The 20,872-nt window shown below is 39.6% G+C and overlaps 3 protein-coding genes across 3 annotated transcripts in view; 1 reads left to right on the top strand and 2 right to left on the bottom strand.

Annotated features, from left to right (window-relative positions):
• Positions 1 to 20,145, bottom strand: part of LOC126589076 (sodium-dependent phosphate transport protein 1, chloroplastic) — a 28,041-nt gene extending 7,896 nt beyond the window's left edge. Inside the window, exon 1 of the mRNA XM_050254256.1 lies at positions 19,934 to 20,145. The gene's annotated coding sequence lies outside the window, so the exon portion shown is untranslated. The remainder of the gene's footprint in view (positions 1 to 19,933) is intronic.
• On the bottom strand, positions 8,835 to 13,251 carry LOC126589085 (ATP-dependent zinc metalloprotease FTSH 9, chloroplastic-like). Its single transcript, XM_050254265.1, has 8 exons — positions 12,615 to 13,251; positions 12,339 to 12,425; positions 11,965 to 12,036; positions 10,958 to 11,023; positions 10,725 to 10,859; positions 10,537 to 10,602; positions 10,235 to 10,328; positions 8,835 to 9,535 (listed from the first exon to the last, which is right to left on the bottom strand). The coding sequence occupies exons 3-7, from the start codon at positions 12,016 to 12,018 to the stop codon at positions 10,260 to 10,262; spliced, it is 390 nt and encodes a 129-aa protein (XP_050110222.1). The 5' UTR covers positions 12,019 to 12,036; positions 12,339 to 12,425; positions 12,615 to 13,251; the 3' UTR covers positions 8,835 to 9,535; positions 10,235 to 10,259.
• Positions 13,874 to 19,331, top strand: LOC126589066 (disease resistance protein RGA2-like). Its single transcript, XM_050254245.1, has 4 exons — positions 13,874 to 16,996; positions 17,111 to 18,542; positions 18,749 to 18,810; positions 18,962 to 19,331. Exons 1-3 carry the CDS (start codon positions 14,657 to 14,659, stop codon positions 18,781 to 18,783), a joined length of 3,807 nt encoding a protein of 1,268 aa, XP_050110202.1. The 5' UTR covers positions 13,874 to 14,656; the 3' UTR covers positions 18,784 to 18,810; positions 18,962 to 19,331.
• Positions 20,146 to 20,872: the final 727 nt, after the last annotated feature.

Below are 20,872 nucleotides of genomic sequence, written 5' to 3'. Positions count from 1 at the left end.
CTAATTAATCATTATTTAACAGAAGAATACAATTCATAGGACAATAATTAGATAAAACAGGAGAATCATTAGAATCGTTTCTAAGTCAACTAATATCCTATTTAGGTTTCGAGCCAAATTGGATTTATATTATCATTTCAAACATTGCAATGCCTGAGTTTTTTTTCTTAGACATTCTAATTAATCATTATTTAACAGAAGAATACAATTCATTGGACAATAATTAGATAAAACAGGAGAATCATTAGAATCATTTCTAAGTCAACTAATATCCTATTTGGGTTTGTAGACATCGAAATTTCGGTGAAATAAATGTTGACCAATAGTTACAATTTCAACGCTCACACGTCTTATAAATTTTACACGTAGCGTGTGACTAAACGAAAAATCAAAATAAATCAGAAAAGTCATCAAACAGGACACATGTCAACACCTGGCACAAACGATTTATTTCATCTGAATATTATATTCGAAATTAGGCATTGAAAAATTCTATAAATAGAAGCCATTTCATTCATTTTAAGGAGGATTTTTACATACATTTTCTCTACTCCCAAATTGGAAGAGAATTCACATCACACCAAAACCTTGAAGCTCTAAAGCTCTCAAGCAATTCCCGAATGACCAATAAAGCCCTATTCATTCTTCGTCAAATCCTCCTTCAAAATCAAGCACCAACGACCCTTGAAGAACTTCCACTAATTCAAGATCAAGCTCCGACGGCCCTTGAAGAAAATATTCATCATCCGTTCAATCCCTAGATCAAGCCACAATGGCCCTTTGGATCAACGATATCAACAAATCCGCACAACTGTTTACCCTAAGATCAAGCCCCGACGGCCCCTTCGATCAACAACACATCAACAAATATACCCATTGCAAAGATAGAATCAGAGGATCAAGTTGTAAAAGAGATTGTAACCCCGAAATCAAAATCACAAAATATTATTTTGTACACGTGTTCTTGTCTCATTTATTGTAGGAATTTCCGTGTTTACAAATGAATTACAAAACAAAATAAAAAAAAGTAGCCTTTACTTTCCAAAAAAAAAAAAAGAGGCATTATCATGATGTCTTCCATTTTCTTTCTTTATGTTGTGCACTTTTCCAAAGCTTTTTTTTTTCTTCTTTCTTTTTCTCGTATGGTGTCGTCCACTTTGCTCGACCATCTTTTTTTTATTATATATATATATTTATTTTTTTCTGCCGTGTACCATTCCACAGCTTTTCATTTTTTTTCTTCAGAATGGTGCACATGCACCTCCAGAAACTTTTGTTGCTTTTTTTTTTAAATCCGCCCACCATCATATATATTAAAATGGGGTTCGAGCACCCAAATCATGGTGCGTGAAACACCCAAAACCCTTACAATTTTTTTTATAAATGATGGCTGGCCACCATTCGTTTGCTTTTCCATTTTTTGTATTTTTTTTTATTCTTTTCAAAATGTGCTGATGGATTCCACCATGATCCTTTATAATTTTTTTTTTCAATTTCTTTTCTTCACTTGGCGCTAAGGCACCATCGACGCCCCATATATGTATATATAGGGGATGAAGTGAGAGTTTTCAGAGAAGGGAGAAGACGGACGGAGAGCTGGAGTCAAGTTTGGCGATAGTGCAAAGCGTCGAGCTTCACGACCGGCTAGTCGTTTGACGGCGGACACTGAAGTTCTTCACCGACTTTGATCATGGTGGCCAGAGTGAAGCTAAGGGTTTTGCAGGCTTGGATGTAGGTGTGGTGTTGTGCAAAAGGCTGCAGCGGGGTTGCGAAGTGCAATTGCGTAGCATTTTGGTTTTCTTCGCCAGTGTAGCGTGCTTTGAAGGACCGCTCTGTAGCTGCCCTATTTGCCGTGCTGCTTAAGTTTTGTGGCTGATTTTTTTTTCTCTTGCAGTCATGGTATTTTCAAGTGTTTTAAGAACAACACCATCACCATTCTTGCGAAGGACGGCGATTCGCAAGATAAGGGAACAACGTTGAAGCTTTACGCGCCACTAACTGATCCTAAGGCGCTTGCTCTTCTCGCGAAATACAAGTCCATGCATATTAAGTTGTGGTCTTCCGAAGTATCTTGGGAGGTGGTAGACTATGTTTGACCAAATACGAAGAAGAAGGCGTGCATATCGAGGGTTCTTATCTTGAATCTTTCGCACCATGCTCGTGACAATCATCTGGCCTCGTTTAAGCTTCTTGGTGATCACATCCACAGTGGAGCTATGGCTTGGAATGGTACCCTGTCGACTACTGGAGACGTCGTCTTTGATGAGTTTTATTGGGAGTGGCTTGAAGATATCTTAAGCCGATCTAAAGATGTGCTTACTAACATGGGCCTTTACCACGCTGTGTACGCATCTTTGTTTGGTTATGATCACCATCATTCCGTCATTCGTGCGTTCTTTGAGCATTGGTGTTCGGCGACCAACACACTTTATACGGCGTAAGAGGAGATGTCAATTTCACTTTGGGATCTTCACAGGATAAAAGGTTTGCCGATCCAAGGTAAGTTTTACGACGAGGTCGTTCTCAGCGCCGAGGAACTTTCTCTTTGCAATAGCCGAGGATTGCCTGCGAGTTGCTGCTGTTTGTTTTGGGCGTATCACAAGCTTTTCCAGGATGCTCAAGGTAAATCAGACATGAGAATTTCCTCATGGATTCGATTTTGGTACTGGGAGGCCATGAGATATAAAAAGCCTTCGAAGAAAAGTGACCATAACAAGACCATTAGGCCAAAGGAAGATTCAGACCCGTCCAATGTTATTGGCTCAACCAGGTGTCGCTCTTCTAACGAGTTAAGAGCGTTTGAGGATCTTGACATAGCATCAGAACATATGGATGAGTCTTACCTACTGCTTTCTTAGCTTGTTGGCTTTGTAAGTTTGTTTTCCCAACGGGCGACGTCAACTTAGTTCGTCTTGAAATTTTCAAAGTTGCTAGCAAGATGGCTGCAGGTGAGTTTTTTAGCCTTGCTATTCCGATCTTAGCCAACATTTATAATGGCTTGAGCATTATTTCGAACTCGGCAAGCACTGAAGATCGTGCTGCGGTGCTTCCTTACCAATATGTGTATGGTTGGTTGGGTGAATACTTTGGCACTCATTTTTCTTTGTCGACTCTAGACAAGTCAAGGCCTTCTTCATCGACTGCAGCCAAGCTGGGGCCTTTGATGACGAAATATTCTAGCGTGCTCTCCGTGAAGAGCCTTGATGATTTGCAAGTGCGAGTGCTGTTTAAAAGTTGTGAAGATTTGAGGATGGACCCCTTAGAGAGAGCTGGCTCGGTGCAGTGAGGCATCATAGACAATTAGCATCTCCGCTTCTCAAACTTGTCTTATCTTATAAGTCTTCGCTCGAGGTTTGTTTCTTTGCGGCAAGAAGATCGATGCATTGTTCAGCCATATAGTCCCCACCGTTTTAGCAGACAATTTGGTTTTGTCCAAAACGTGGCAGGCAAGTTGAAGGAAAAGAATCAATCGGCATCCTTGCAAGTCGTGTATATGCATTAGGAGTCTTGTACCCGTGCATGTACAAATGTTGTTATCACGCTGCCAACCAAGGACGAGTTCAAGAGTAATCCAGTGACCCGTGTTTACGTACGTTGGTGGTCAAAGGTATATTATAAGAACTTGGGGATGACAAGTGGTACCAATTCTTCTCACTCAGGCAATGATATGTCGAGAGAGGGTTGTCATGTGATTCTTATGCAACTGGTACCTCTTGATTGCGCGAGTGCGGCTCCCTTGCAAGATAGACATGTAGCTTTAACCCCTTAATGCACATGCTCATCTCCTCGACATCTGGATGCTTCTGAAGAGGCGGGAGATGAAGTTGATTTGCACGAAGATGGGTTTATTTTGCGGCAGCGTCAACAAGTTTCAAACAAGCTACCACTTGAGGGTGCTCAGGTTAACAGCGATGTCAATTTTCGTCATAAGAAGAAAGAAGTGTTTAGGCCTCCTCAATTCGAGGACCATGTGCCATTTGAGAGAGATGTATGTATTTCCTTTTCTCTCGTGATTTCTTCTGCTTTCACCATTTTGGCTTCCGTTTCTAATATCTTTCTTTGTCTTCTTTAGGTTGGGCCTTCTTGTCCTTTTGATTTGGCAACTGCAGATGTTTATTCCTATACAGAGATGCTATTTGGAGGTGACCTACCTACAGACAGGGAGATCGGAGATCCGTCTGGTGCAGAGCTTGTTCCAAATCTACCGAACTTCCCGAGTTTGCCATGTGTAGGTAGAGGTATGCCAAAACCCGTCATGCGTCCAACATCTTTGAGATCTCTTTGAGAGGGCCGAACATTAGCGGTACTGAGCAACTCATCCATCCCATCAGTCTTGGTGCGGCAATGGATATCAAGAGCCATATTAAGAAGATGATTTGTCGAAGCTTGTTTCTGTGATGAACAACCTTAACATTGATTTTTCATCCTTGAAGATCAAGATTGCCAAACTTATGGCCGCAAGAAAGAATACTCAGTCGAGGCGGCAATAAGTTCGGCAATCTTGATCTTCAAGGATGAAGAATCAATGTTAAGGTTATCAATCATAGAAACAAGCTTCGACAAATCCTCCTTGAGTAACGTAAGGTCTTTCAACGGGCACTTAGAAATCCTCTCCTTAATATGGCTCTTGATATCCATTGTCGCACCAAGACTGATGCGATGGATGAGTTGCCCAGTACCGCTAAGGTTCGGCCCTCTCAAAGAGATTTCAGAGCTAGCTGGCAAAGGTGTTGGACGCATGACAGGTTATAGCATACCTCCACCTACACATGGCAAACTCAGAAAGTTCGGTGGATTTGGAACAAGCTCTGCACCAGGCGAATCCCCGATCTCCCTGTCTGTAGGTAGGTCGCCTCCAAATAGCATCCCCGTATAAGAATAAACATCTGCATTTGCCAAATCAAAAGGACAAGAAGGCCCAACTTAAAGAAGACAAAGAAAGATATTAGAAACGGAAGCCAAAATGGTGAAAGCAAAAGAAATCACGAGAGAAAATGAAATACATACATCTCTCTCAAATGGCACACGGTCCTCGAATTGAGGAGGCCTAAACACTTCTTTCTTCTTATGACGAAAATTGACATCGCTGTCAACCTGAGCATCCTCAAGTGGTAGCTTGTTTGAAACTTGTTGACGCTGCCGCAAAATAAACCCATCTTCGTGCAAATCAACTTCATCTCCCGCCTCTTCAGAAGCATCCAGATGTCGAGGAGATGAGCATGGGCGTTGAGGGGTTAAAGCTACAAGTCTATCTTGCAAGGGAGCCGCACTCGCGCAATCAAGAGGTACCAGTTGCATAGGAACCATATGACAACCCTCTCTCGACATATCATTGCCTGAGTGAGAAGAATTGGTACCACTTGTCATCCCCAAGTTCTTATAATGTACCTTTGACCACTAACGTACGTAAACACGGGTCACTGGATTACTCTTGAACTCGTCTTTGGTTGGTAGCGTGATAACAACATTTGTACATGCACAGGTACAAGACTCCCAATGCATATACACGACTTGCAAGGATGCCGATTGATTCTTTTCCTTCAACTTGCCTGGCAAGTTTTGGACAAAACCAAATTGCCTGCTGAAACGGTGGGGACTATATGGTTGAACATGCATATGTCTTCTTGCCGCAAAGAAACAAGCCTCGAGCGAAGACTTATAAGATAAGACAAGTCTGAGAAGCGTAGATGCGAATTGTCTATGATGCCTCACCACACCGAGCCAGCTCTCGATAAGGGGTCCATCCTCAAATCTTCACAACTTTTAAACAACGCTCGCAACTGCAAATCATCAAGGCTCTTCACGGAGAGCACTCTAGAATATTTTGTCATCAAAGGCCCCAGATTGGCTGCAGTCGATGAAGAAGACCTTGACTTGTCTAGAGTCGACAAAGAAATATGAGTGCCAAAGTATTCACCCAACCAACATACACATAGTGGTAAGGAAGCACCGCAACACGATTTTCAGTGTTTGCCGAGTTCGAAATAATGCTCAAGCCATTATAAATGTTGGTTAAGACCGGAATAACAAGGCTAAAAGACTCAACTGCAGCCATCTTGCTAGCAACTTTGAAATTGACATCTCCTCTTGCGCCGTGTGAAGTATGTTGGTCGCCGAACACCAATGCTCAAAGAACGCACGAATGACGGAATGATGGTGATCATAACTAAACAAAGATGCGTACACAGCGTGGTAAAGGCCCATGTTAGTAAGCACATCTTTAGATCGGCTTAAGACATCTTCAAGCCACTCCCAATAAAACTCATCAAAGACGATGTCTCCAGTAGTCGACAGGGTACCATTCGTTGTGGATGTGATCACCAAGAAGCTTAAACGATGCCAGATGATTGTCATGAGCATGGTGCGAAGGATTCAAGATAAAAATCCTCGATATGCACGTCTTCTTCTTCGTATTTGGTCCAACAGAGTCTACCACCTCCCAAGATACTTTGGAAGACCACGCCTTAATATGCATGGAGTTGTCTTTCGCGAAAAGAGCAAGCGCCTTAGGACCAGTCAGTGGCGCGTAAAGCTTCAATGTTGTTCCCTTATCTTGCGAATCGTCGTCCTTCGCAAGAATGGTAATGGTGTTACTCTTAAAACACTTGAAAAATACCGTGACTGCAAGAGAAAAAAAAAAGCAGCCACAAAACTTAAGCAGCACGGCAAATAGGGCAGCTACAGAGCGGTCCTTCAAAGCACACTACACTGGCGAAGAAAACCAAAATGCTACGCAATCGCACTACGCAACCCCGCTGCAGGCTTTTGCACAACACCACACCTTTGAGCACACCTACATCCAAGCCTGCAAAACCCTCAGCTTCACTCTGGCCACCATGATCAAAGTCGGCGAAAAACTTAAGTGACTGCCGTCAAACAACTAGCCGGTCGTGAAGCTTGACGCTTTGCACTACCGCCAAACTCGACTCCAGCTCTCCGTTCGTCTTCACCCTTCTCTGAAAACTCTCACTCCATCCCCTATATATACATATATGGGGCATCGATGGGGCCTTAACGCCAAGTGAAGAAAAGAATTTTTTTTTAAAAATTATAAAGGATCATGGTGGAATCCATCAGCACATTTTGAAAAGAAGAATAACAAAAATACAAAAAAATGGAAAAGCAAACGAATGGTGGCCGGCCATCATTTATAAAAAAAAATTGTAAGGGTTTTGGGTGCTCCACGCCCATTTTAATATATATGATGGTGGGCGGCTAAAAAAAAAGTAACAAAAGTTTCTTGAGGTGCATATGCACCATTCTGAAAAAAAAAAAAAAGGTTGAGCAAAGTGGACGACACCATGCGGGAAAAAGAAAGAAGAAAAAAATAATAAATAAATAAATAACTTTGGAATAGTGCACAACATAAAGAAAGAAAATGAGAGACATCATGATAATGCCTCTTCTTTTTTTTTTTTTTGGGAAAGTAAAGGCTACTTTTTTTATTTTGTTTTGCAATTCATTTGTAAACACGGAAATTCGTGCAATAAATGAGACAAGAACACGTGTACAAAATAACATTTTGTGATTTTGATTTCGGGGTTACAATCTCTTTTACAACTTGATCATCTGATTCTATCTTTGCAATGGGTAGATTTGTTGATGTGTTGTTGATCCAAGGGGCCGTCGGGGCTTTGATCTTAGGATAAACAGTTATGCAGATTTGTTGACGTCGTTGATCCAAAGGGCCGTCGGAGCTTGATCTAGGGATTAAACAGATGATGAATCATGAATCTTTTCTTCAAGGACCGTCGGGACTTGATCTTGAATTGGTAGAAGTTCTTCAAGGGCCGTTGGGACTTGATTTTGAAGGAGGATTTGACGAATAACGAAAAGGGCTTTCTTGATCCTTCGGGATTTGCTTGAGAGCTTTAGAGTTTCAAGGCTTCAAGGTTTTTGTGTGATGTGAATTCTCTTCCAATTTGGGAGTAGAGAAAATGTATGTAAAAATCCTCCTTAAAATGAATGAAATGGCTTCTATTTATAGAATTTTTCAAGGCCTAGTTTCGAATATAATATTCAGATGAAATAAATCGTTTATGCCAGGTATTGACACTTGTCCTGTTTGATGATTTTTCTGATTTATTTTGATTTTTCGTTTAGTCACACGCTACGTGTAAAATTTATGTGACGCGTGAGCGTTGAAATTGTAATTATTGGTCAACATTTATTTCACCGAAATTTCGATGTCTACAGGTTAGAATCAATTGTATGCAAATGAAAGTATTATAACTGAATATAGACAGTATAATGGAAGGATTTCCTCACCATTTTAGTAAATAGTAGAAAAAATGGCCACGCTCTGTAGGTTTTGAAATCGTAACCCACAATTTAACAACCATTTCTAAATTATTCAGAAATTGAGCAGAGAAAACTTCAAGTAGAAGAAAAATGAGTTCTCAATCAGAGAAAACTTCAATTTCATGCAAGTTTTTTTGTTCTAATTTCAGGGCTTAACAATGCAAGATAGGAATTTGCATTTGGTTCAAAGAAGATAAACTGATAAGCAAAATGAACTAAAAAAATAGAATCTATTCCAATTTGATTATCCATTCATGTTCAAAAAGACAAAACGAATAATATATAAGCATCCAAACATCAGTTAAACTAAACAATTAAAAGAAATAACACTATACCATTTCATTGAAGACATAGATAACATATTTGGCTCTTTGTACCTAAAATGGAAAACATTTGCTTTCCTATATGCTCTGAAGTTTGCATTAGTGCTAGAAATTTTCAACATATAAAGAGACAATCTCAGAATAAAACACATTTGAAGGAAAAGTAATAAGAAAAGAAAATAGTGTTTTTTACCTATGATCTATGTGAGGAGTAGAATTTCCAATCACAATTGATAACCCAAGAGCTCTATAAATCAAATATATAGGAAAAGATCAATAAAAAGTGAATTACAGTTTCTAAAATCAGAAAGTAACATTTATTTGAAAAGATTCAGACTCATTTTGGATATAGATAAACAATGGCATGTTAAAAACTAAAATGATAAGGCATTCAACATTCAACATTTATGTAAAAAAAAAATGATACACATGTTATCCATCAATGTTTTGGTAAAAATTTCCCAAATTGCTCTCCATATTGCCCAAACCATTGAACCAAAACAGGACAAATTCACTGCAAAAATCCCATTTTTTCCCTACTTTTGAATGAATCAAGCATACCATTTTAAGACTTTGTGTAAAAGATTATATAAACCAACTAAAAATCCCATTTTTTCCTACTTTTGAATGAATCAAGCATGCCATTTCAAAACCAATGTAACTTTTGTTCTCAAAACAAATTCACAGAACACACAGACAGGGACACCAACTCAAATTGCAATTTCAAAACAAAAGTAACTTTTGTTCTTAAAACCAAGAACCACATAGAGGTCAAAAATCTAAATGAAGGAAAGTCTACCTTCTCAAGGTGTAATTCTTCACTTGGTATTGCACCCTCCCTAATCATCTGCACATGGTACACCGCAATGCCTGCCAGCCATTGCAGGTTCCACAGTTCCTGCACCTCAAGACTGTAATTAAGAAATCATCCAACTTCAATACACTATGAACGTACACCTAGTAATGTCATCAAGTGCACCAAGAAACAAATTTGCAGCTCAGATTTTTTTTACACCTAATTTGGCAGCTTAGAGAGCAACCATCAATAGTGCCATGATTTTGGAAATTTACACATAAAACATTCTAAATTGTTGTTTGCAAATTATTTCTGAGTGATAGAGAGTGCTGCCTAGCAAAATAAAAGTAGTGTACTACAAAATAATAGAAGGGCAACACCTTTACACACTAATACGTATAATTTTCATTTTCTATATAGTTTAGCATGTTTTTTGTTAGATGATCATTCTACACACACACATACGCATATGTACGTGGATATATACAACATAGAAAATAAACACAACTAAGATAAGGAACACCATCAAAATTGAACGGATAACGAAAATTACCTTTGACATACCACCTTCTTTCCCATCTCTAATGCTATGTCATAAGTCCCTAAAGAAGCTTTGGAATGATTCATTTTTATGTATTTTTGTTCTAAATGCCTAACAATCGGTAATCTAATTGTATCATTGCTTTTTTGTTAATTCAAGGTTTTAGAATAATTGTCTCTGATGTTTGTATTTCATTGTCAATACCAATTAAAAATTAATGTACAAATGTTTAAAATGCAATGCAATATCTATGATAATGTGATTTGGACATACATAAATTAGTGTAGTGGAGCAGAAATTAAGCTTGGGTACTCAAATAGTATTTCTCCAAGTGGCTTCCATTGTCCTTGGGAATTATGCACTCCACCTTAATCCAACACAACATACACAGAAGAAAAAAAAAAGGGTTCAAAACCTTGTCGAGAAAGGCATGGGAGATATCCGTGAAAGGCATACCATAGTTGGCTCATCAAGTTAACCATAAATGCTAAACATTTGAATTGGGACCTTTGACTTCCCACTCTGAGGTTTTGAGGTGTAATTCATCATTGATTAATTAGTCTTTGGTAACTCACCAAGAGAACCCCACGTGGAGGATGTGCACCAAGTCGTATATACTTGTCTGGATTCCGAAGAAATTCCTGACCAGAAAACATGGGCATAAATAAAAATTCAGAGGACAGTAGGAAACCTTTAGGATCCTCTAAAGATTGTGATGATTCATTTGGTGATATCAAAGGAAACAGAGGAGTACCCAACATACCACAATTTCTTCTAGCTTTGCTTTAGCCTCATCAACGCCAGCAACATTAGCAAAGGTTATTGCTTCCCCTTGTTCGGATGCTTTAGCACCAGCAGAGCCCCCAGATTCCCTGTTCCTAATCTGACCAGCTGTTTGTTGTACATAAGAGTACTAAATGAGAACCATAGAGCACATGTTTAACAGAACAAAAAGAAAGAGACAAAGGGTTGAAAGAAAAAAGCATTGGCTCACACCTGAGTAAAGTTTGCAGGGAACCTGTGGAGAAGCCCTGCAAGCACAGCAACATAAAACAAAGCTATCTGCAGGAAGCAAAGCCGACTCAACTGATTAAAACTTTCTTCATCGTTAACTTCTATCAAAATACACACCGGCAAATAGAAAAGGAAACGTCTTATGAATAGAATTACATGTTAAAACATAAGGGGTTGCCTGTTAGTATATAGTATATAGTTCACCACACACAAATCTAATATAATTTGTATGTATTAGCATAAGTAAGTGATTAGCTTCCAAACTCGATTACTTAGTTGACAAATCAGAACCCTTCAAAAAGCCTTTCTTGTTGCTTATAATATTCTTCAACTTTGTATTTCTTCCCTGAGTTCAAAATCCCAACAAAGGTAAGCACATTTATGAAGCCTATAAGATTTTGAAGCAAGGAAAAATGCCTTAAAACCGAAAAAAGAAAAAGAAAAAAAAACATGAAATTATCCTATGTTACCAATATTGATGAAACCATTACAGGTGAACAATGAGGCAAATAAAGCTTAACAAAATAAATGAAGCAATTAGTATGGGAAAATTTGATGGGTTTCGACACCATTCCTCCAAAAGCCTTAGCAGTGGTAGTTTCACTTAGCACGCCAACAAAATTTCAAACACCATTCTTATTCTAGTACCAGATCAAACACAAAATTATTCACGAAAAATATGTAACTTATTTAATAAACTATACAAAGGAACTCATCACAGGTCAAGTACTTTTACAAACTTCGAAAAATATAAATCCCAAGTATAAATCATGTCAAAAATATCAAAACGTTTACGAAATTTTTATCTTTCCATTCCAAAGACAGACCAATTTCAGGCCAGAATAAAAGATAGACCTCCTCAAGCACACAACAAATTTGAAATAATAATTCCGTAAGACAAACCAGTACAGATAAACACTGAACAACCCTGTTTTTCTTTTCTGCACAAAATCCAGATTCTCAACCATCCAAAAGTTTGAATTCAGTACCTTTTCAATGGCGCGAGAGTGGGAGAGGCCAACTCGGTCCCTTTCGTTATACATTCCTTCACTAATTCCTCCCTAAATACCATGAAAATGCAAATCAGAATTTCACCCACTCAACAAAAACCCATCAGCATAGTGTGAAAATTTCACTATTTCACTTAAAGATAGCCACTTTATTGATGGGATTAATCCAAATAAAATCCCAATTTCCAAAAGTAAATTTTCAATTAATTTCTCAAAAGCAATCACATCAAAAAGCCCAGAAGTATACAAAAATATTACCAAAAAATAGAGATATATTGAATAAATAAAGAAAAATAACTTAGAGAATGGGATGGAGTGGAAGCTGTGATGAGGGTCGAAGGCCATGAGATTACCCAGATCGACTTGAATATGCTGCTGCCGGGTCTCCATTGCTGCTTTCCTGTAGTTGCTTTTCATCCTCTCCATTCGACAGTCCAGGTCTGCAACCCCCAAAACATACAGAAACGATTAGCTTCGCGGTCGGATTATCAAATCATGCGGTGACAGGACCGACATACACGCAATTTTTTTTTCTGAATCCATAAAAAAAAAACATAAATCCATAAAAAATGTGCCTGGTTGAAATAAGAAATAAAGGATGAATTAGAAGCTTTTAGCAGAGAGTTTACCTCAACAGGGAAAAGTTTAAATGAAAATTGAAGCTTCAACAATGAGTGGGTATTTTAGAGAGAAAATCAAGCAGCTGAAGAGCACTGCCGCAGTTCCATCAAGTAACACGACCAGTACAGCAAAGCAAGAGGGAAATATGGAGTCCTCGCCTCAGGCTCGTATGAGAGCTGGTTGGGTTCAACTCCTGAGACTCTCGTGTCCCGTTAACTACTACAGGCCCCATACTTATCTCTGAATGTCCCCCCTCTCCCACTCATGAAATCGAGAATCTGCAGCAATGGCGCTAAGATCCCCACTCCTCCCTCTCCCTCTCTCTCTCGCTCTCTCTCTCTCTCTCTCTCTCTCTCTCTCTCTCTCTATCGGAGGCATGGCCTCCCATCCCCGAAACCCTCACTGAATCACAGCAAACCTACACCCACCCCAATCCGTCTCAAACAAACAGGACAAAATTGCCCTTCCAACCAGCCCCAATATCAGCCCAAACCTGACGGCTTGGTTGTAAATAGCGTGAAATCGAGTGGGTCCTGCTTAATCATATGGACAAAATTACCCTCTGAATTTTTGAGAATCACCCTCCCAACCCATTCTCATTCGGCTGGTATTGTTGTAAATAAAGCAAAATAAAAAATAAAAAAACAGTGGCTGCCCTCCCCCCTACTTTAGAATAGGTAATTCTCCCCTATGCATACATGTATACAATAACTAGTAAGCATAAAGTGTGGACCTCCGGAGTAATAGTTTATTTTCTTTTGATATGTTTTAGCTTTGATTTTTTCATCTTTGTATGACTCATCTTGATCTATGTTAGCTTAGTTTGATATGCGTTGTTAACTCAGTCCTTGACAGCACAAGAGTAGAATGGATGTCGAACAGGGAGGAGATATTTGGTTCCAGAAGGTTGTGGTCCGAAAGACTCCAACAAACTCATTCCTTCACTTACAATTTAATCAGGTGAGTCAGCAGGGCTATTCACTTATATGGTCCAGATCTGTCCACACACGGTGGCTACTATGTGTGAGAGATGGTGTTAGGTAGGCTTGGCAAACTGATCGTGTTTGTAGTTTTTTTGTGTCAAACCCGTTATCTTAACGAGTCGTGTTGTGTCAAACTCGTTAAGATAACCGGTTTGTAACAAGTGATCTAATAACGATCCGATTCGTTAACAGGTTATATAGGATTAACGGGTCATGAAAGAAATTGATTTAGAAAGATTATCTGAATCATTCTTTTCTATTTATAACTTGCGGAAATGCCATTAAGCAAAAGACTATATTGTGAAAAGATTAAAAGTAGAAATATAAAATAATAATAACTTCACCCACAGTGCAAGAGTAGAGAACCTCTTCGTCCTGGCTTCTTAAAACATACCAGTTTAGGAGGAACGACTAACATCCTGACCTTCCACATAATTTCTAGTTGTTGGTGAAAGATGCGTTCGCACTATATTCTTTGAGTGCTGCATCTGGAATTGGTTGGTTTGTTTATGCTTTTGATTGTTTTTAGAGCATCTCCATGGGACGAGGTTAGAAGCAAGGAAAAATTCCTCACTTTCGCACCAAGGAAAACTTTCCTTGCAGAAACGTTGATATTTTCTAGTGAGCCACGTTTTTGTGAATTTCTAAGGTTCTAGCTCGGAAGATCTGCTTACCATGACATTCTAATAATTCTTTGGGAAGTTCAATGACAGAGAGAGGACGGGAATTTGTTCTCCTCTCTGCTTGAGTCATTCCTTGATTTTTCTGTATGTTCAAGTATTCAAAGTTCTTTGAGTGTTGTCAAGTATTCTTCTGGTGCTGCTCAAGCCTTCCAATCTTTTCAACCAAAGGAAAGTATCAGATTGTTCCAGAATTGAAGTGTCACATGCCTCGGCTATATATATTGCTCTCTTCAAAGCATCATCCATTAATTCAAGAAACACAGCCGGATTGTCTCTCCAGACTCCAAATGACACAATATTTGTGTTTCCCTTCTTTCACCCTCGTTTCTTCTTGTCCATTTGTTGTTTTCGGCTTTCCATTTTAATTCGGAAGAAAATAGCAACATGGCTGACTTACTTATCAGCCTTGCAAGTCCTATTGTAGAGATTGCAACGAAGAAACTGGCTAATGTTGCGACTAATGAATTCGTAAATATCGAGGATGAGGTAGAGAGGCTGAAACTTTCTTTTATGGAAGTTCAAGATTTGCTTAAAATTTTGGAAGGAAATCATCAGATGAATTCTTCTACTCCTCCCACCCTGAAGAATTGGTTCGAAAGGCTACGAGCAGCATCTTATGATATTGAGGATTTGATCGACTGTTGGGCAGCAGAATGTGAATGGTGGAAGATGAAGAAGCAGCAGCAGCAGGTACACAAATTCCATCTTCTGTTTGGTGCTTTTAAGTTTCTCTTTCTGCATCGTTTATTGTCTAAGTTGAGAGAAATTACATCAAGACTACATGTGATTAAAGAAGATGGAAAATTCTACAGAAAAATGATAGGAAGTGATCATATTCCTTCAAAAACACATGAAACAACGCGGGAAACTGTGTCCGTTCCATACAGTTCAGTTGTTAGTAGTAGGGAAGAGGAAAAAAGGATCATCATAGAACAGCTGATAACTGATAAAGGAGCCAGTAGGGGAAACTTTTCAATTGTTGGGATGGGAGGAGTGGGTAAAACAACTCTTGCACAACTTGTCTTTCAAGATGAAAAGGTTGATGGGTATTTCAGTTTTAAAATTTGGGTTCATGTGGGGAAGGATTTTGAGATGAAGAGGATTTTCACAGAAATACTGGTCTCTCTAGTGTATTCATTAAATTTGAAAAGAACAAAACCAATAAAGTCTTTACTAAACATGTTCGATGAAAAAAAATCTCAACTCCAAACCCATGTCGATCTCAACTATCCCATCTTCGACAAACCCCAAACCCCTGTCGATCCCAACTCTTCCATCTTCGACAAACTACAAATCTCGTTTGAAGATGCCTGTTCCCTCGAGTTGAACCAACTACCTTCCCCCAGTGATCTCAACCCTCTCAACTTGCCCCAACTAAAATCCCTTCATGGTCTCTACTCCAACTACTTGGAACGATTCCAAACCCGTACTGAGAATACTGACTTTACCTCTCTCTCCTTGGACCAACTACAAACTCGCATTCGTGAACTTCTGGCTCGGAAACGGTTTTTACTTGTTCTAGACGACCTGTGGAATCATGAAGAATTGCAGCCACTAGTAAATGTCTTAAATGTGGGGGTCAACGGAAGTAAGGTTCTGGTGACTAGTCGGCAGAAAAATGTTTCATGTATTATGGATTCAGAGTCACTCTATTCTCTCAAATGTTTGGGTGATGATGAGTCATGGTCGTTGTTTAAAAAATTGGCACTCAAAGAAGATAGTAACTTGAGCGATAGCGAACGTCGGGAGTTTGAAAATTGTGGACGGGAAATTGTACGTATGTGTCAGGGTCTTCCTTTGGCTATAAAACAAATGGCAGGTCTGTTGCGTGGGAAAAACTTGAAAGAATGGGAAAATGTTGCCAAAAGTCAAACATGGAAGGCTCGAGCAGGAGATGATACCGGAGTGTGGCCTGCTCTTAGACTGAGTTATAATCACCTGCCCTCACCAGATCACAAGCAGTGCTTTTCGTTGTGTTCCATGTTTCCGAAATCATATCTCTATGAGAAGGATGAGTTGGTCAAGTTATGGATGGCAGAAGGATTTATACAACCACCTGAGAACGGAGTGCAAGAGAGGCTAGAAGACATCGGAAGTCGATACTTCAAGGAGCTGTCAGACAGGTTCTTCTTCGAATGCTCAACTGAAGACAAGACAAAGTATAGGATGCATGATCTTATCCATGATCTGGCACTTTCAGTTTCCAGTCCCTTTTGTTGTCAAGTGAATGATATGAAAGATTTTGACGAAAAATCTCGTCATATATCACTGCTTTCAGAACAAGTTGAGAAGCCTGCAATAGAGATCGCCAACAAATCGAAGAAGCTGCGCACACTTTTACTTCCAGTTCAACACTTGCAACTGAGAGCCTTTGGGAAAGGACAAGGTGAGATAATTCATTCACTTACGTATATGCGCGTGCTAGACCTAAGTTCAAGCACAGTTGTCACACTTCCAGATTCAATTGGGAGGTTGAAGCTCTTGCGCTACCTCGATTTATCGACAACTGAAATCAGAAAGCTCCCTGACTCGGTATGCAACCTCTTCAATTTGGAGACGCTGAAACTTTTGCGTTGTCCTTGGATTTTCAATTTGCCCAAGAAATTCAAAGCTCTTGTCAACCTGAGACATCTGGAGCTAGATGAAATTTTCTGGTACAAGGCCTTGATGTTGCCACGAAGCATGGGGTGTCTAACCAGTCTGCACAACTTGCACAAATTTCCGGTTTGTTTTTTGTTTTTTTCCTTCAAATATATTTATATTTTGATTTTTCCAATCCTTTTCTTGTTGTTGAGTGGGGTCAAACCTCTATCTTACAAAATATATATATCTCTTCAGGTTAGCCAAGAAACAGGATACAAACTTGAAGAATTGAAGAACATGGTGTACCTTAGAGGAACGTTGCACATCACAAAGCTGGAAAATGCAGTGAATGCAGGGGAGGCCAACTTGAAAGGGAAAGAAATGATTCAGAAAGTGGTTTATGAATGGAGTGATAACGATCTGAATTTTCATGATGAAGCCGCTGCAAAGCAGGTACTTGAAGACTTGGAACCTCACCCAAGGGCACTCAAAGAGCTCCAAATCTGTCACTACAAGGGCACTGAATTTCCACGATGGATGGGACTGCTCACCAATTTGGTTAGTATTCATTTGAATAATTGCAACAGATCCAAAGTCCTTGATCTTGGGGTGCTACCGAAACTTGAAGAATTCCGTCTCAAAAATATGCTAGAGTTGGAGGTTTGGAAAGGAACGTTTGTATCCCTCAAAAAGCTAAAGATAGCTAACTGCCCGAATTTGAAAATGTGTGTAAATTATTCGGAAGGACTTGATTTTCTGAAGATCAAAAGGTGTGAATCATTGGTAAGCCTTACAATAAACTACCTCGTCCGCCCGAAGAATATCACGCTTGTTGACAATCCTGTTCTGCAGAGCTGGTTTGTAAGGAGTTCTCACCTGCTTGGGCTTTCAAGTGGGATCTTAATATTGAATGAACTCATAATCATCAATTGCCCCGAGCTACATGCGTTGCCAAACTGCTTCAATCTAGAGAAATTGGAAACAAGTGGGTGCAATTCAGTAATCAAAATGCTAGAAAGAGGTTCTTTAAAGCAGTCTGTACAAGCGAAGGAACTTCGACATTTGGCATTGGATACATGTTCTGCAGATGCTAAAACATTAGTGGGTTTGTGGCCTGGTATCATCTCTGGTCTATGGTTCTTGACGCTTTCCAATATCTCAAACCTCATACGTCTTCCAGATTGGGGTCTCCCCAAACTCAGAGCACTCTACATCCATAACTGCAAAGATCTTGAGTATTTGTCCAACCAAGAAAACAAGTTGTTCCAAGGATTCACCTCCCTCACAACACTCTCCATCCACAATTGTCCTGAGCTTGTAACGTTGCCAGCTGAAGGCCTCCCAACATCTCTTGAGTATTTGAGTATTGGCTCGTGTGCAAGGCTCGAGTCATTTGGCCCTGCGGATGCACTCCAAAACCTCAATTCCCTCCATGATATATACATTGAGGATTGCCCTGCACTCCAGTCCTTGCCAGAGGGTGGGCTACCAACCTCCCTCCTGCATCTCTCTATCCAACGCTGCGCCTCGCTGATAAAACAATGTGGGAAGGAAGGCAGTGATTGGCCCAAGATCAAAGATATCCCTGATCCGGAAATAGGGATGCCATCCACCGAAACTGCAACCTCATCACCATCATCTTCTTCAGCAGCTTGGTACCATCTTGGTGGGAGCTGCGCTTGCGTAGGTATGTCTAGGAATTTGAATTTAATTTATTGTCTTCCATACTCTAGTCGCAAGTCAGTTGTTTATATGTTTTGGTTTGTATCCAGCCTATGTGGTAGACCAAAACGTACCATACAAGTTTTCATGTTCGGAAATTCCCATTTGGGAAGGAGAATCGATTTCATAACAACTCCGAGGATTAAGATGCGTACGTGTTTGAATTTGCAGGACAAGCTTCAAAAGGAAAAATGGTTGCAGAATGATGCTGAGCTTCTCGCAATGCAGGACAAGTTCGTACAGTATTCCGTTCATCTCTATTAGGCAATCATTAATTTGCTTGTAGCTTGAGATGTATTTCATGCATGTTAACACATACACATCTCAAGCAAAGTATTATAATCAACTAATTATGTTAAAAGGCTCTATATGATTGACTTGCAGAGGGATCTGAAGCTGGACGGAAAGCCTTGAGACGACGTGTTTCTGGAATCCTGCATGATGGTGAAACTCAAAGTGTAAACAGCCGGTTGAAGAGAGAGACAATGCATTGCATTCTAAATTTATAACCTAAGTTGTTTAGTTTCTATACAATAAGCTGCCTCCCTACATCTACGTTGGTCGGGGCATTGCGTGTACGCTGTAAATATTTCTGTTTCGTGAGTGTGTAAAACTAAATAAGCAGCCTTCCTCCATCTTCCTCCATCTATGTTGGAAGGGAAGACTGCCTGATGAATTTATGATTTAAAGTCATATGTACATACAAATTATTACAAAACAGAATAGTAATAATTCAAATCCGGGTTTCATATTACTTAAGGCGCAATATCTTACAAAAAAAAAATTGCATATAACAGGTGTGTACATGCAGTGAATCAAATACAACGAATTCCCTTTTACGATGAATAATATCATCACCAATACTACAATTAGTAGTATTGGTATTGTCGTTGAAGGGATCCAACCGAAGAAAAAGACGATCATCATCCTTAACTTGGAGATGATACTGCATATGTAGCAATCATCTCCGTGCGGCCCTGATGTCCAGTGAACGTCCCGAGGTGTGCTGGTCATCACCTTGGATGGGTGACGAAGCCATAATACGCATAAAAACATAACTAAAGTTATCAACCAATAAAATCTATTTAAAATTCGGCAGAACTTCACTTAAAATAGGGATATGCACAAATTTAAAACAAGTGGACATGGCCACAAATATTCCAACAAACGCATATAACAGGTATAAGTATGTACAGGCAGAGAATCAAATACAACACATTTCATTGTCGTTAAAGCTTCAAGCTTTAAGCTTACTCTGTCCATGTTGCGCAGAAGGAAGTCCGAAAAGCACAAAACGACAATGACCGATCGTTTCGGAAACTCTCGTAACCACGAAACCTCCGCCGCGGACTCCACCTCCAAATCCTCCTTCCCCGAGACGACATCGTTCAGCCCCTTCTCGAACTTATCCACCGTTTTAATTTCCGCAAACACTTTCCCACTCCTCCGATTACCGCCGCCGCCCCAAACGCGTACGAAACAGCAGTTCTGCTCACGGTGACCGAATTGAACCGAACCGGGGTTTGGGGTTGTTGGAACCAGAAAGGGAACACAAAAGTTTACGTAAAACAAAGCTTGATTACTGGGAGAACTTTCTTATTGAATTCAAAACAGATATGACTATTAAATAGTCTTACAACTTGAACGTAAAAGAAGCAACAACCCACACCTTAACAGCCCTAGAATCGTGGTACAAAGTCAAAAACAAATAACCTTGTCCCTCAAGTATAGGGATTATTATGCATGACTTAAAACAAGTCTAAAAACAAGGAACCCTAACCCTAACGGCTAGAATATCCTAACAACTTTAACATCCTTCCTTAAACTGATTACTACTGACGATCAGTTTATTCCTGGGTATTCAGAAATCCCCATTAAACCCCGCATCTTCAAGAATACTTCAAGCTTTACTGGCTTTGTTAAAAGATCTGCAACTTGCTCCTGGGTGGTGCACTGAATTAAATCCACAACTCTTTGCTTGATCAAATTTCGAAGAAAATGAAAACGAACATCTATATGATTGCTTCATCCATGCATTACCGGATTCTTCGAAAGTTTAATTGCTGAAAAATTATCACAATACACCACTGTAACCTGACTTTGAGCATGTTTAAGTTCTTGTAGAATTCTTCTTAACCATACGGCTTGACAAGCGCATGATCTGCAGAAATAAACTCCGCTTCAGTGGTAGAAAGTGTAACTACATGTTGTTTTCTTGATGACCACAACACTGCTCCTAACCCCATCATGAATATGTACCCTGAAGTGCTTTTCCTCTCATCTTGATCTCCTGCA

Source organism: Malus sylvestris, chromosome 11 (genome assembly GCF_916048215.2).
Source record: "Malus sylvestris chromosome 11, drMalSylv7.2, whole genome shotgun sequence".
In the NCBI taxonomy this organism is placed as follows: domain Eukaryota; kingdom Viridiplantae; phylum Streptophyta; class Magnoliopsida; order Rosales; family Rosaceae; genus Malus; species Malus sylvestris.
The sequence above is the reverse complement of the archived record's forward strand: the minus strand, read 5'-3'. Positions and strand labels throughout refer to the sequence as shown.

Excerpts from the sequence above, each read along its gene's own strand:
- LOC126589085 (XM_050254265.1), bottom strand. The coding sequence starts at position 12,018 with ATGTATAACGAAAGGGACCGAGTTGGCCTCTCCCACTCTCGCGCCATT. Across the intron at positions 11,024-11,964 it reads ACTCTCGCGCCATTGAAAAG|ATAGCTTTGTTTTATGTTGC; the intron begins GTACTGAATTCA and ends TGCTTCCTGCAG. Across the intron at positions 10,860-10,957 it reads TCCCTGCAAACTTTACTCAG|CAAACAGCTGGTCAGATTAG; the intron begins GTGTGAGCCAAT and ends TCTTATGTACAA.
- LOC126589066 (XM_050254245.1), top strand. The coding sequence starts at position 14,657 with ATGGCTGACTTACTTATCAGCCTTGCAAGTCCTATTGTAGAGATTGCA. Across the intron at positions 16,997-17,110 it reads ACAACTTGCACAAATTTCCG|GTTAGCCAAGAAACAGGATA; the intron begins GTTTGTTTTTTG and ends ATATCTCTTCAG. Across the intron at positions 18,543-18,748 it reads TGGGAGCTGCGCTTGCGTAG|GACAAGCTTCAAAAGGAAAA; the intron begins GTATGTCTAGGA and ends TTGAATTTGCAG.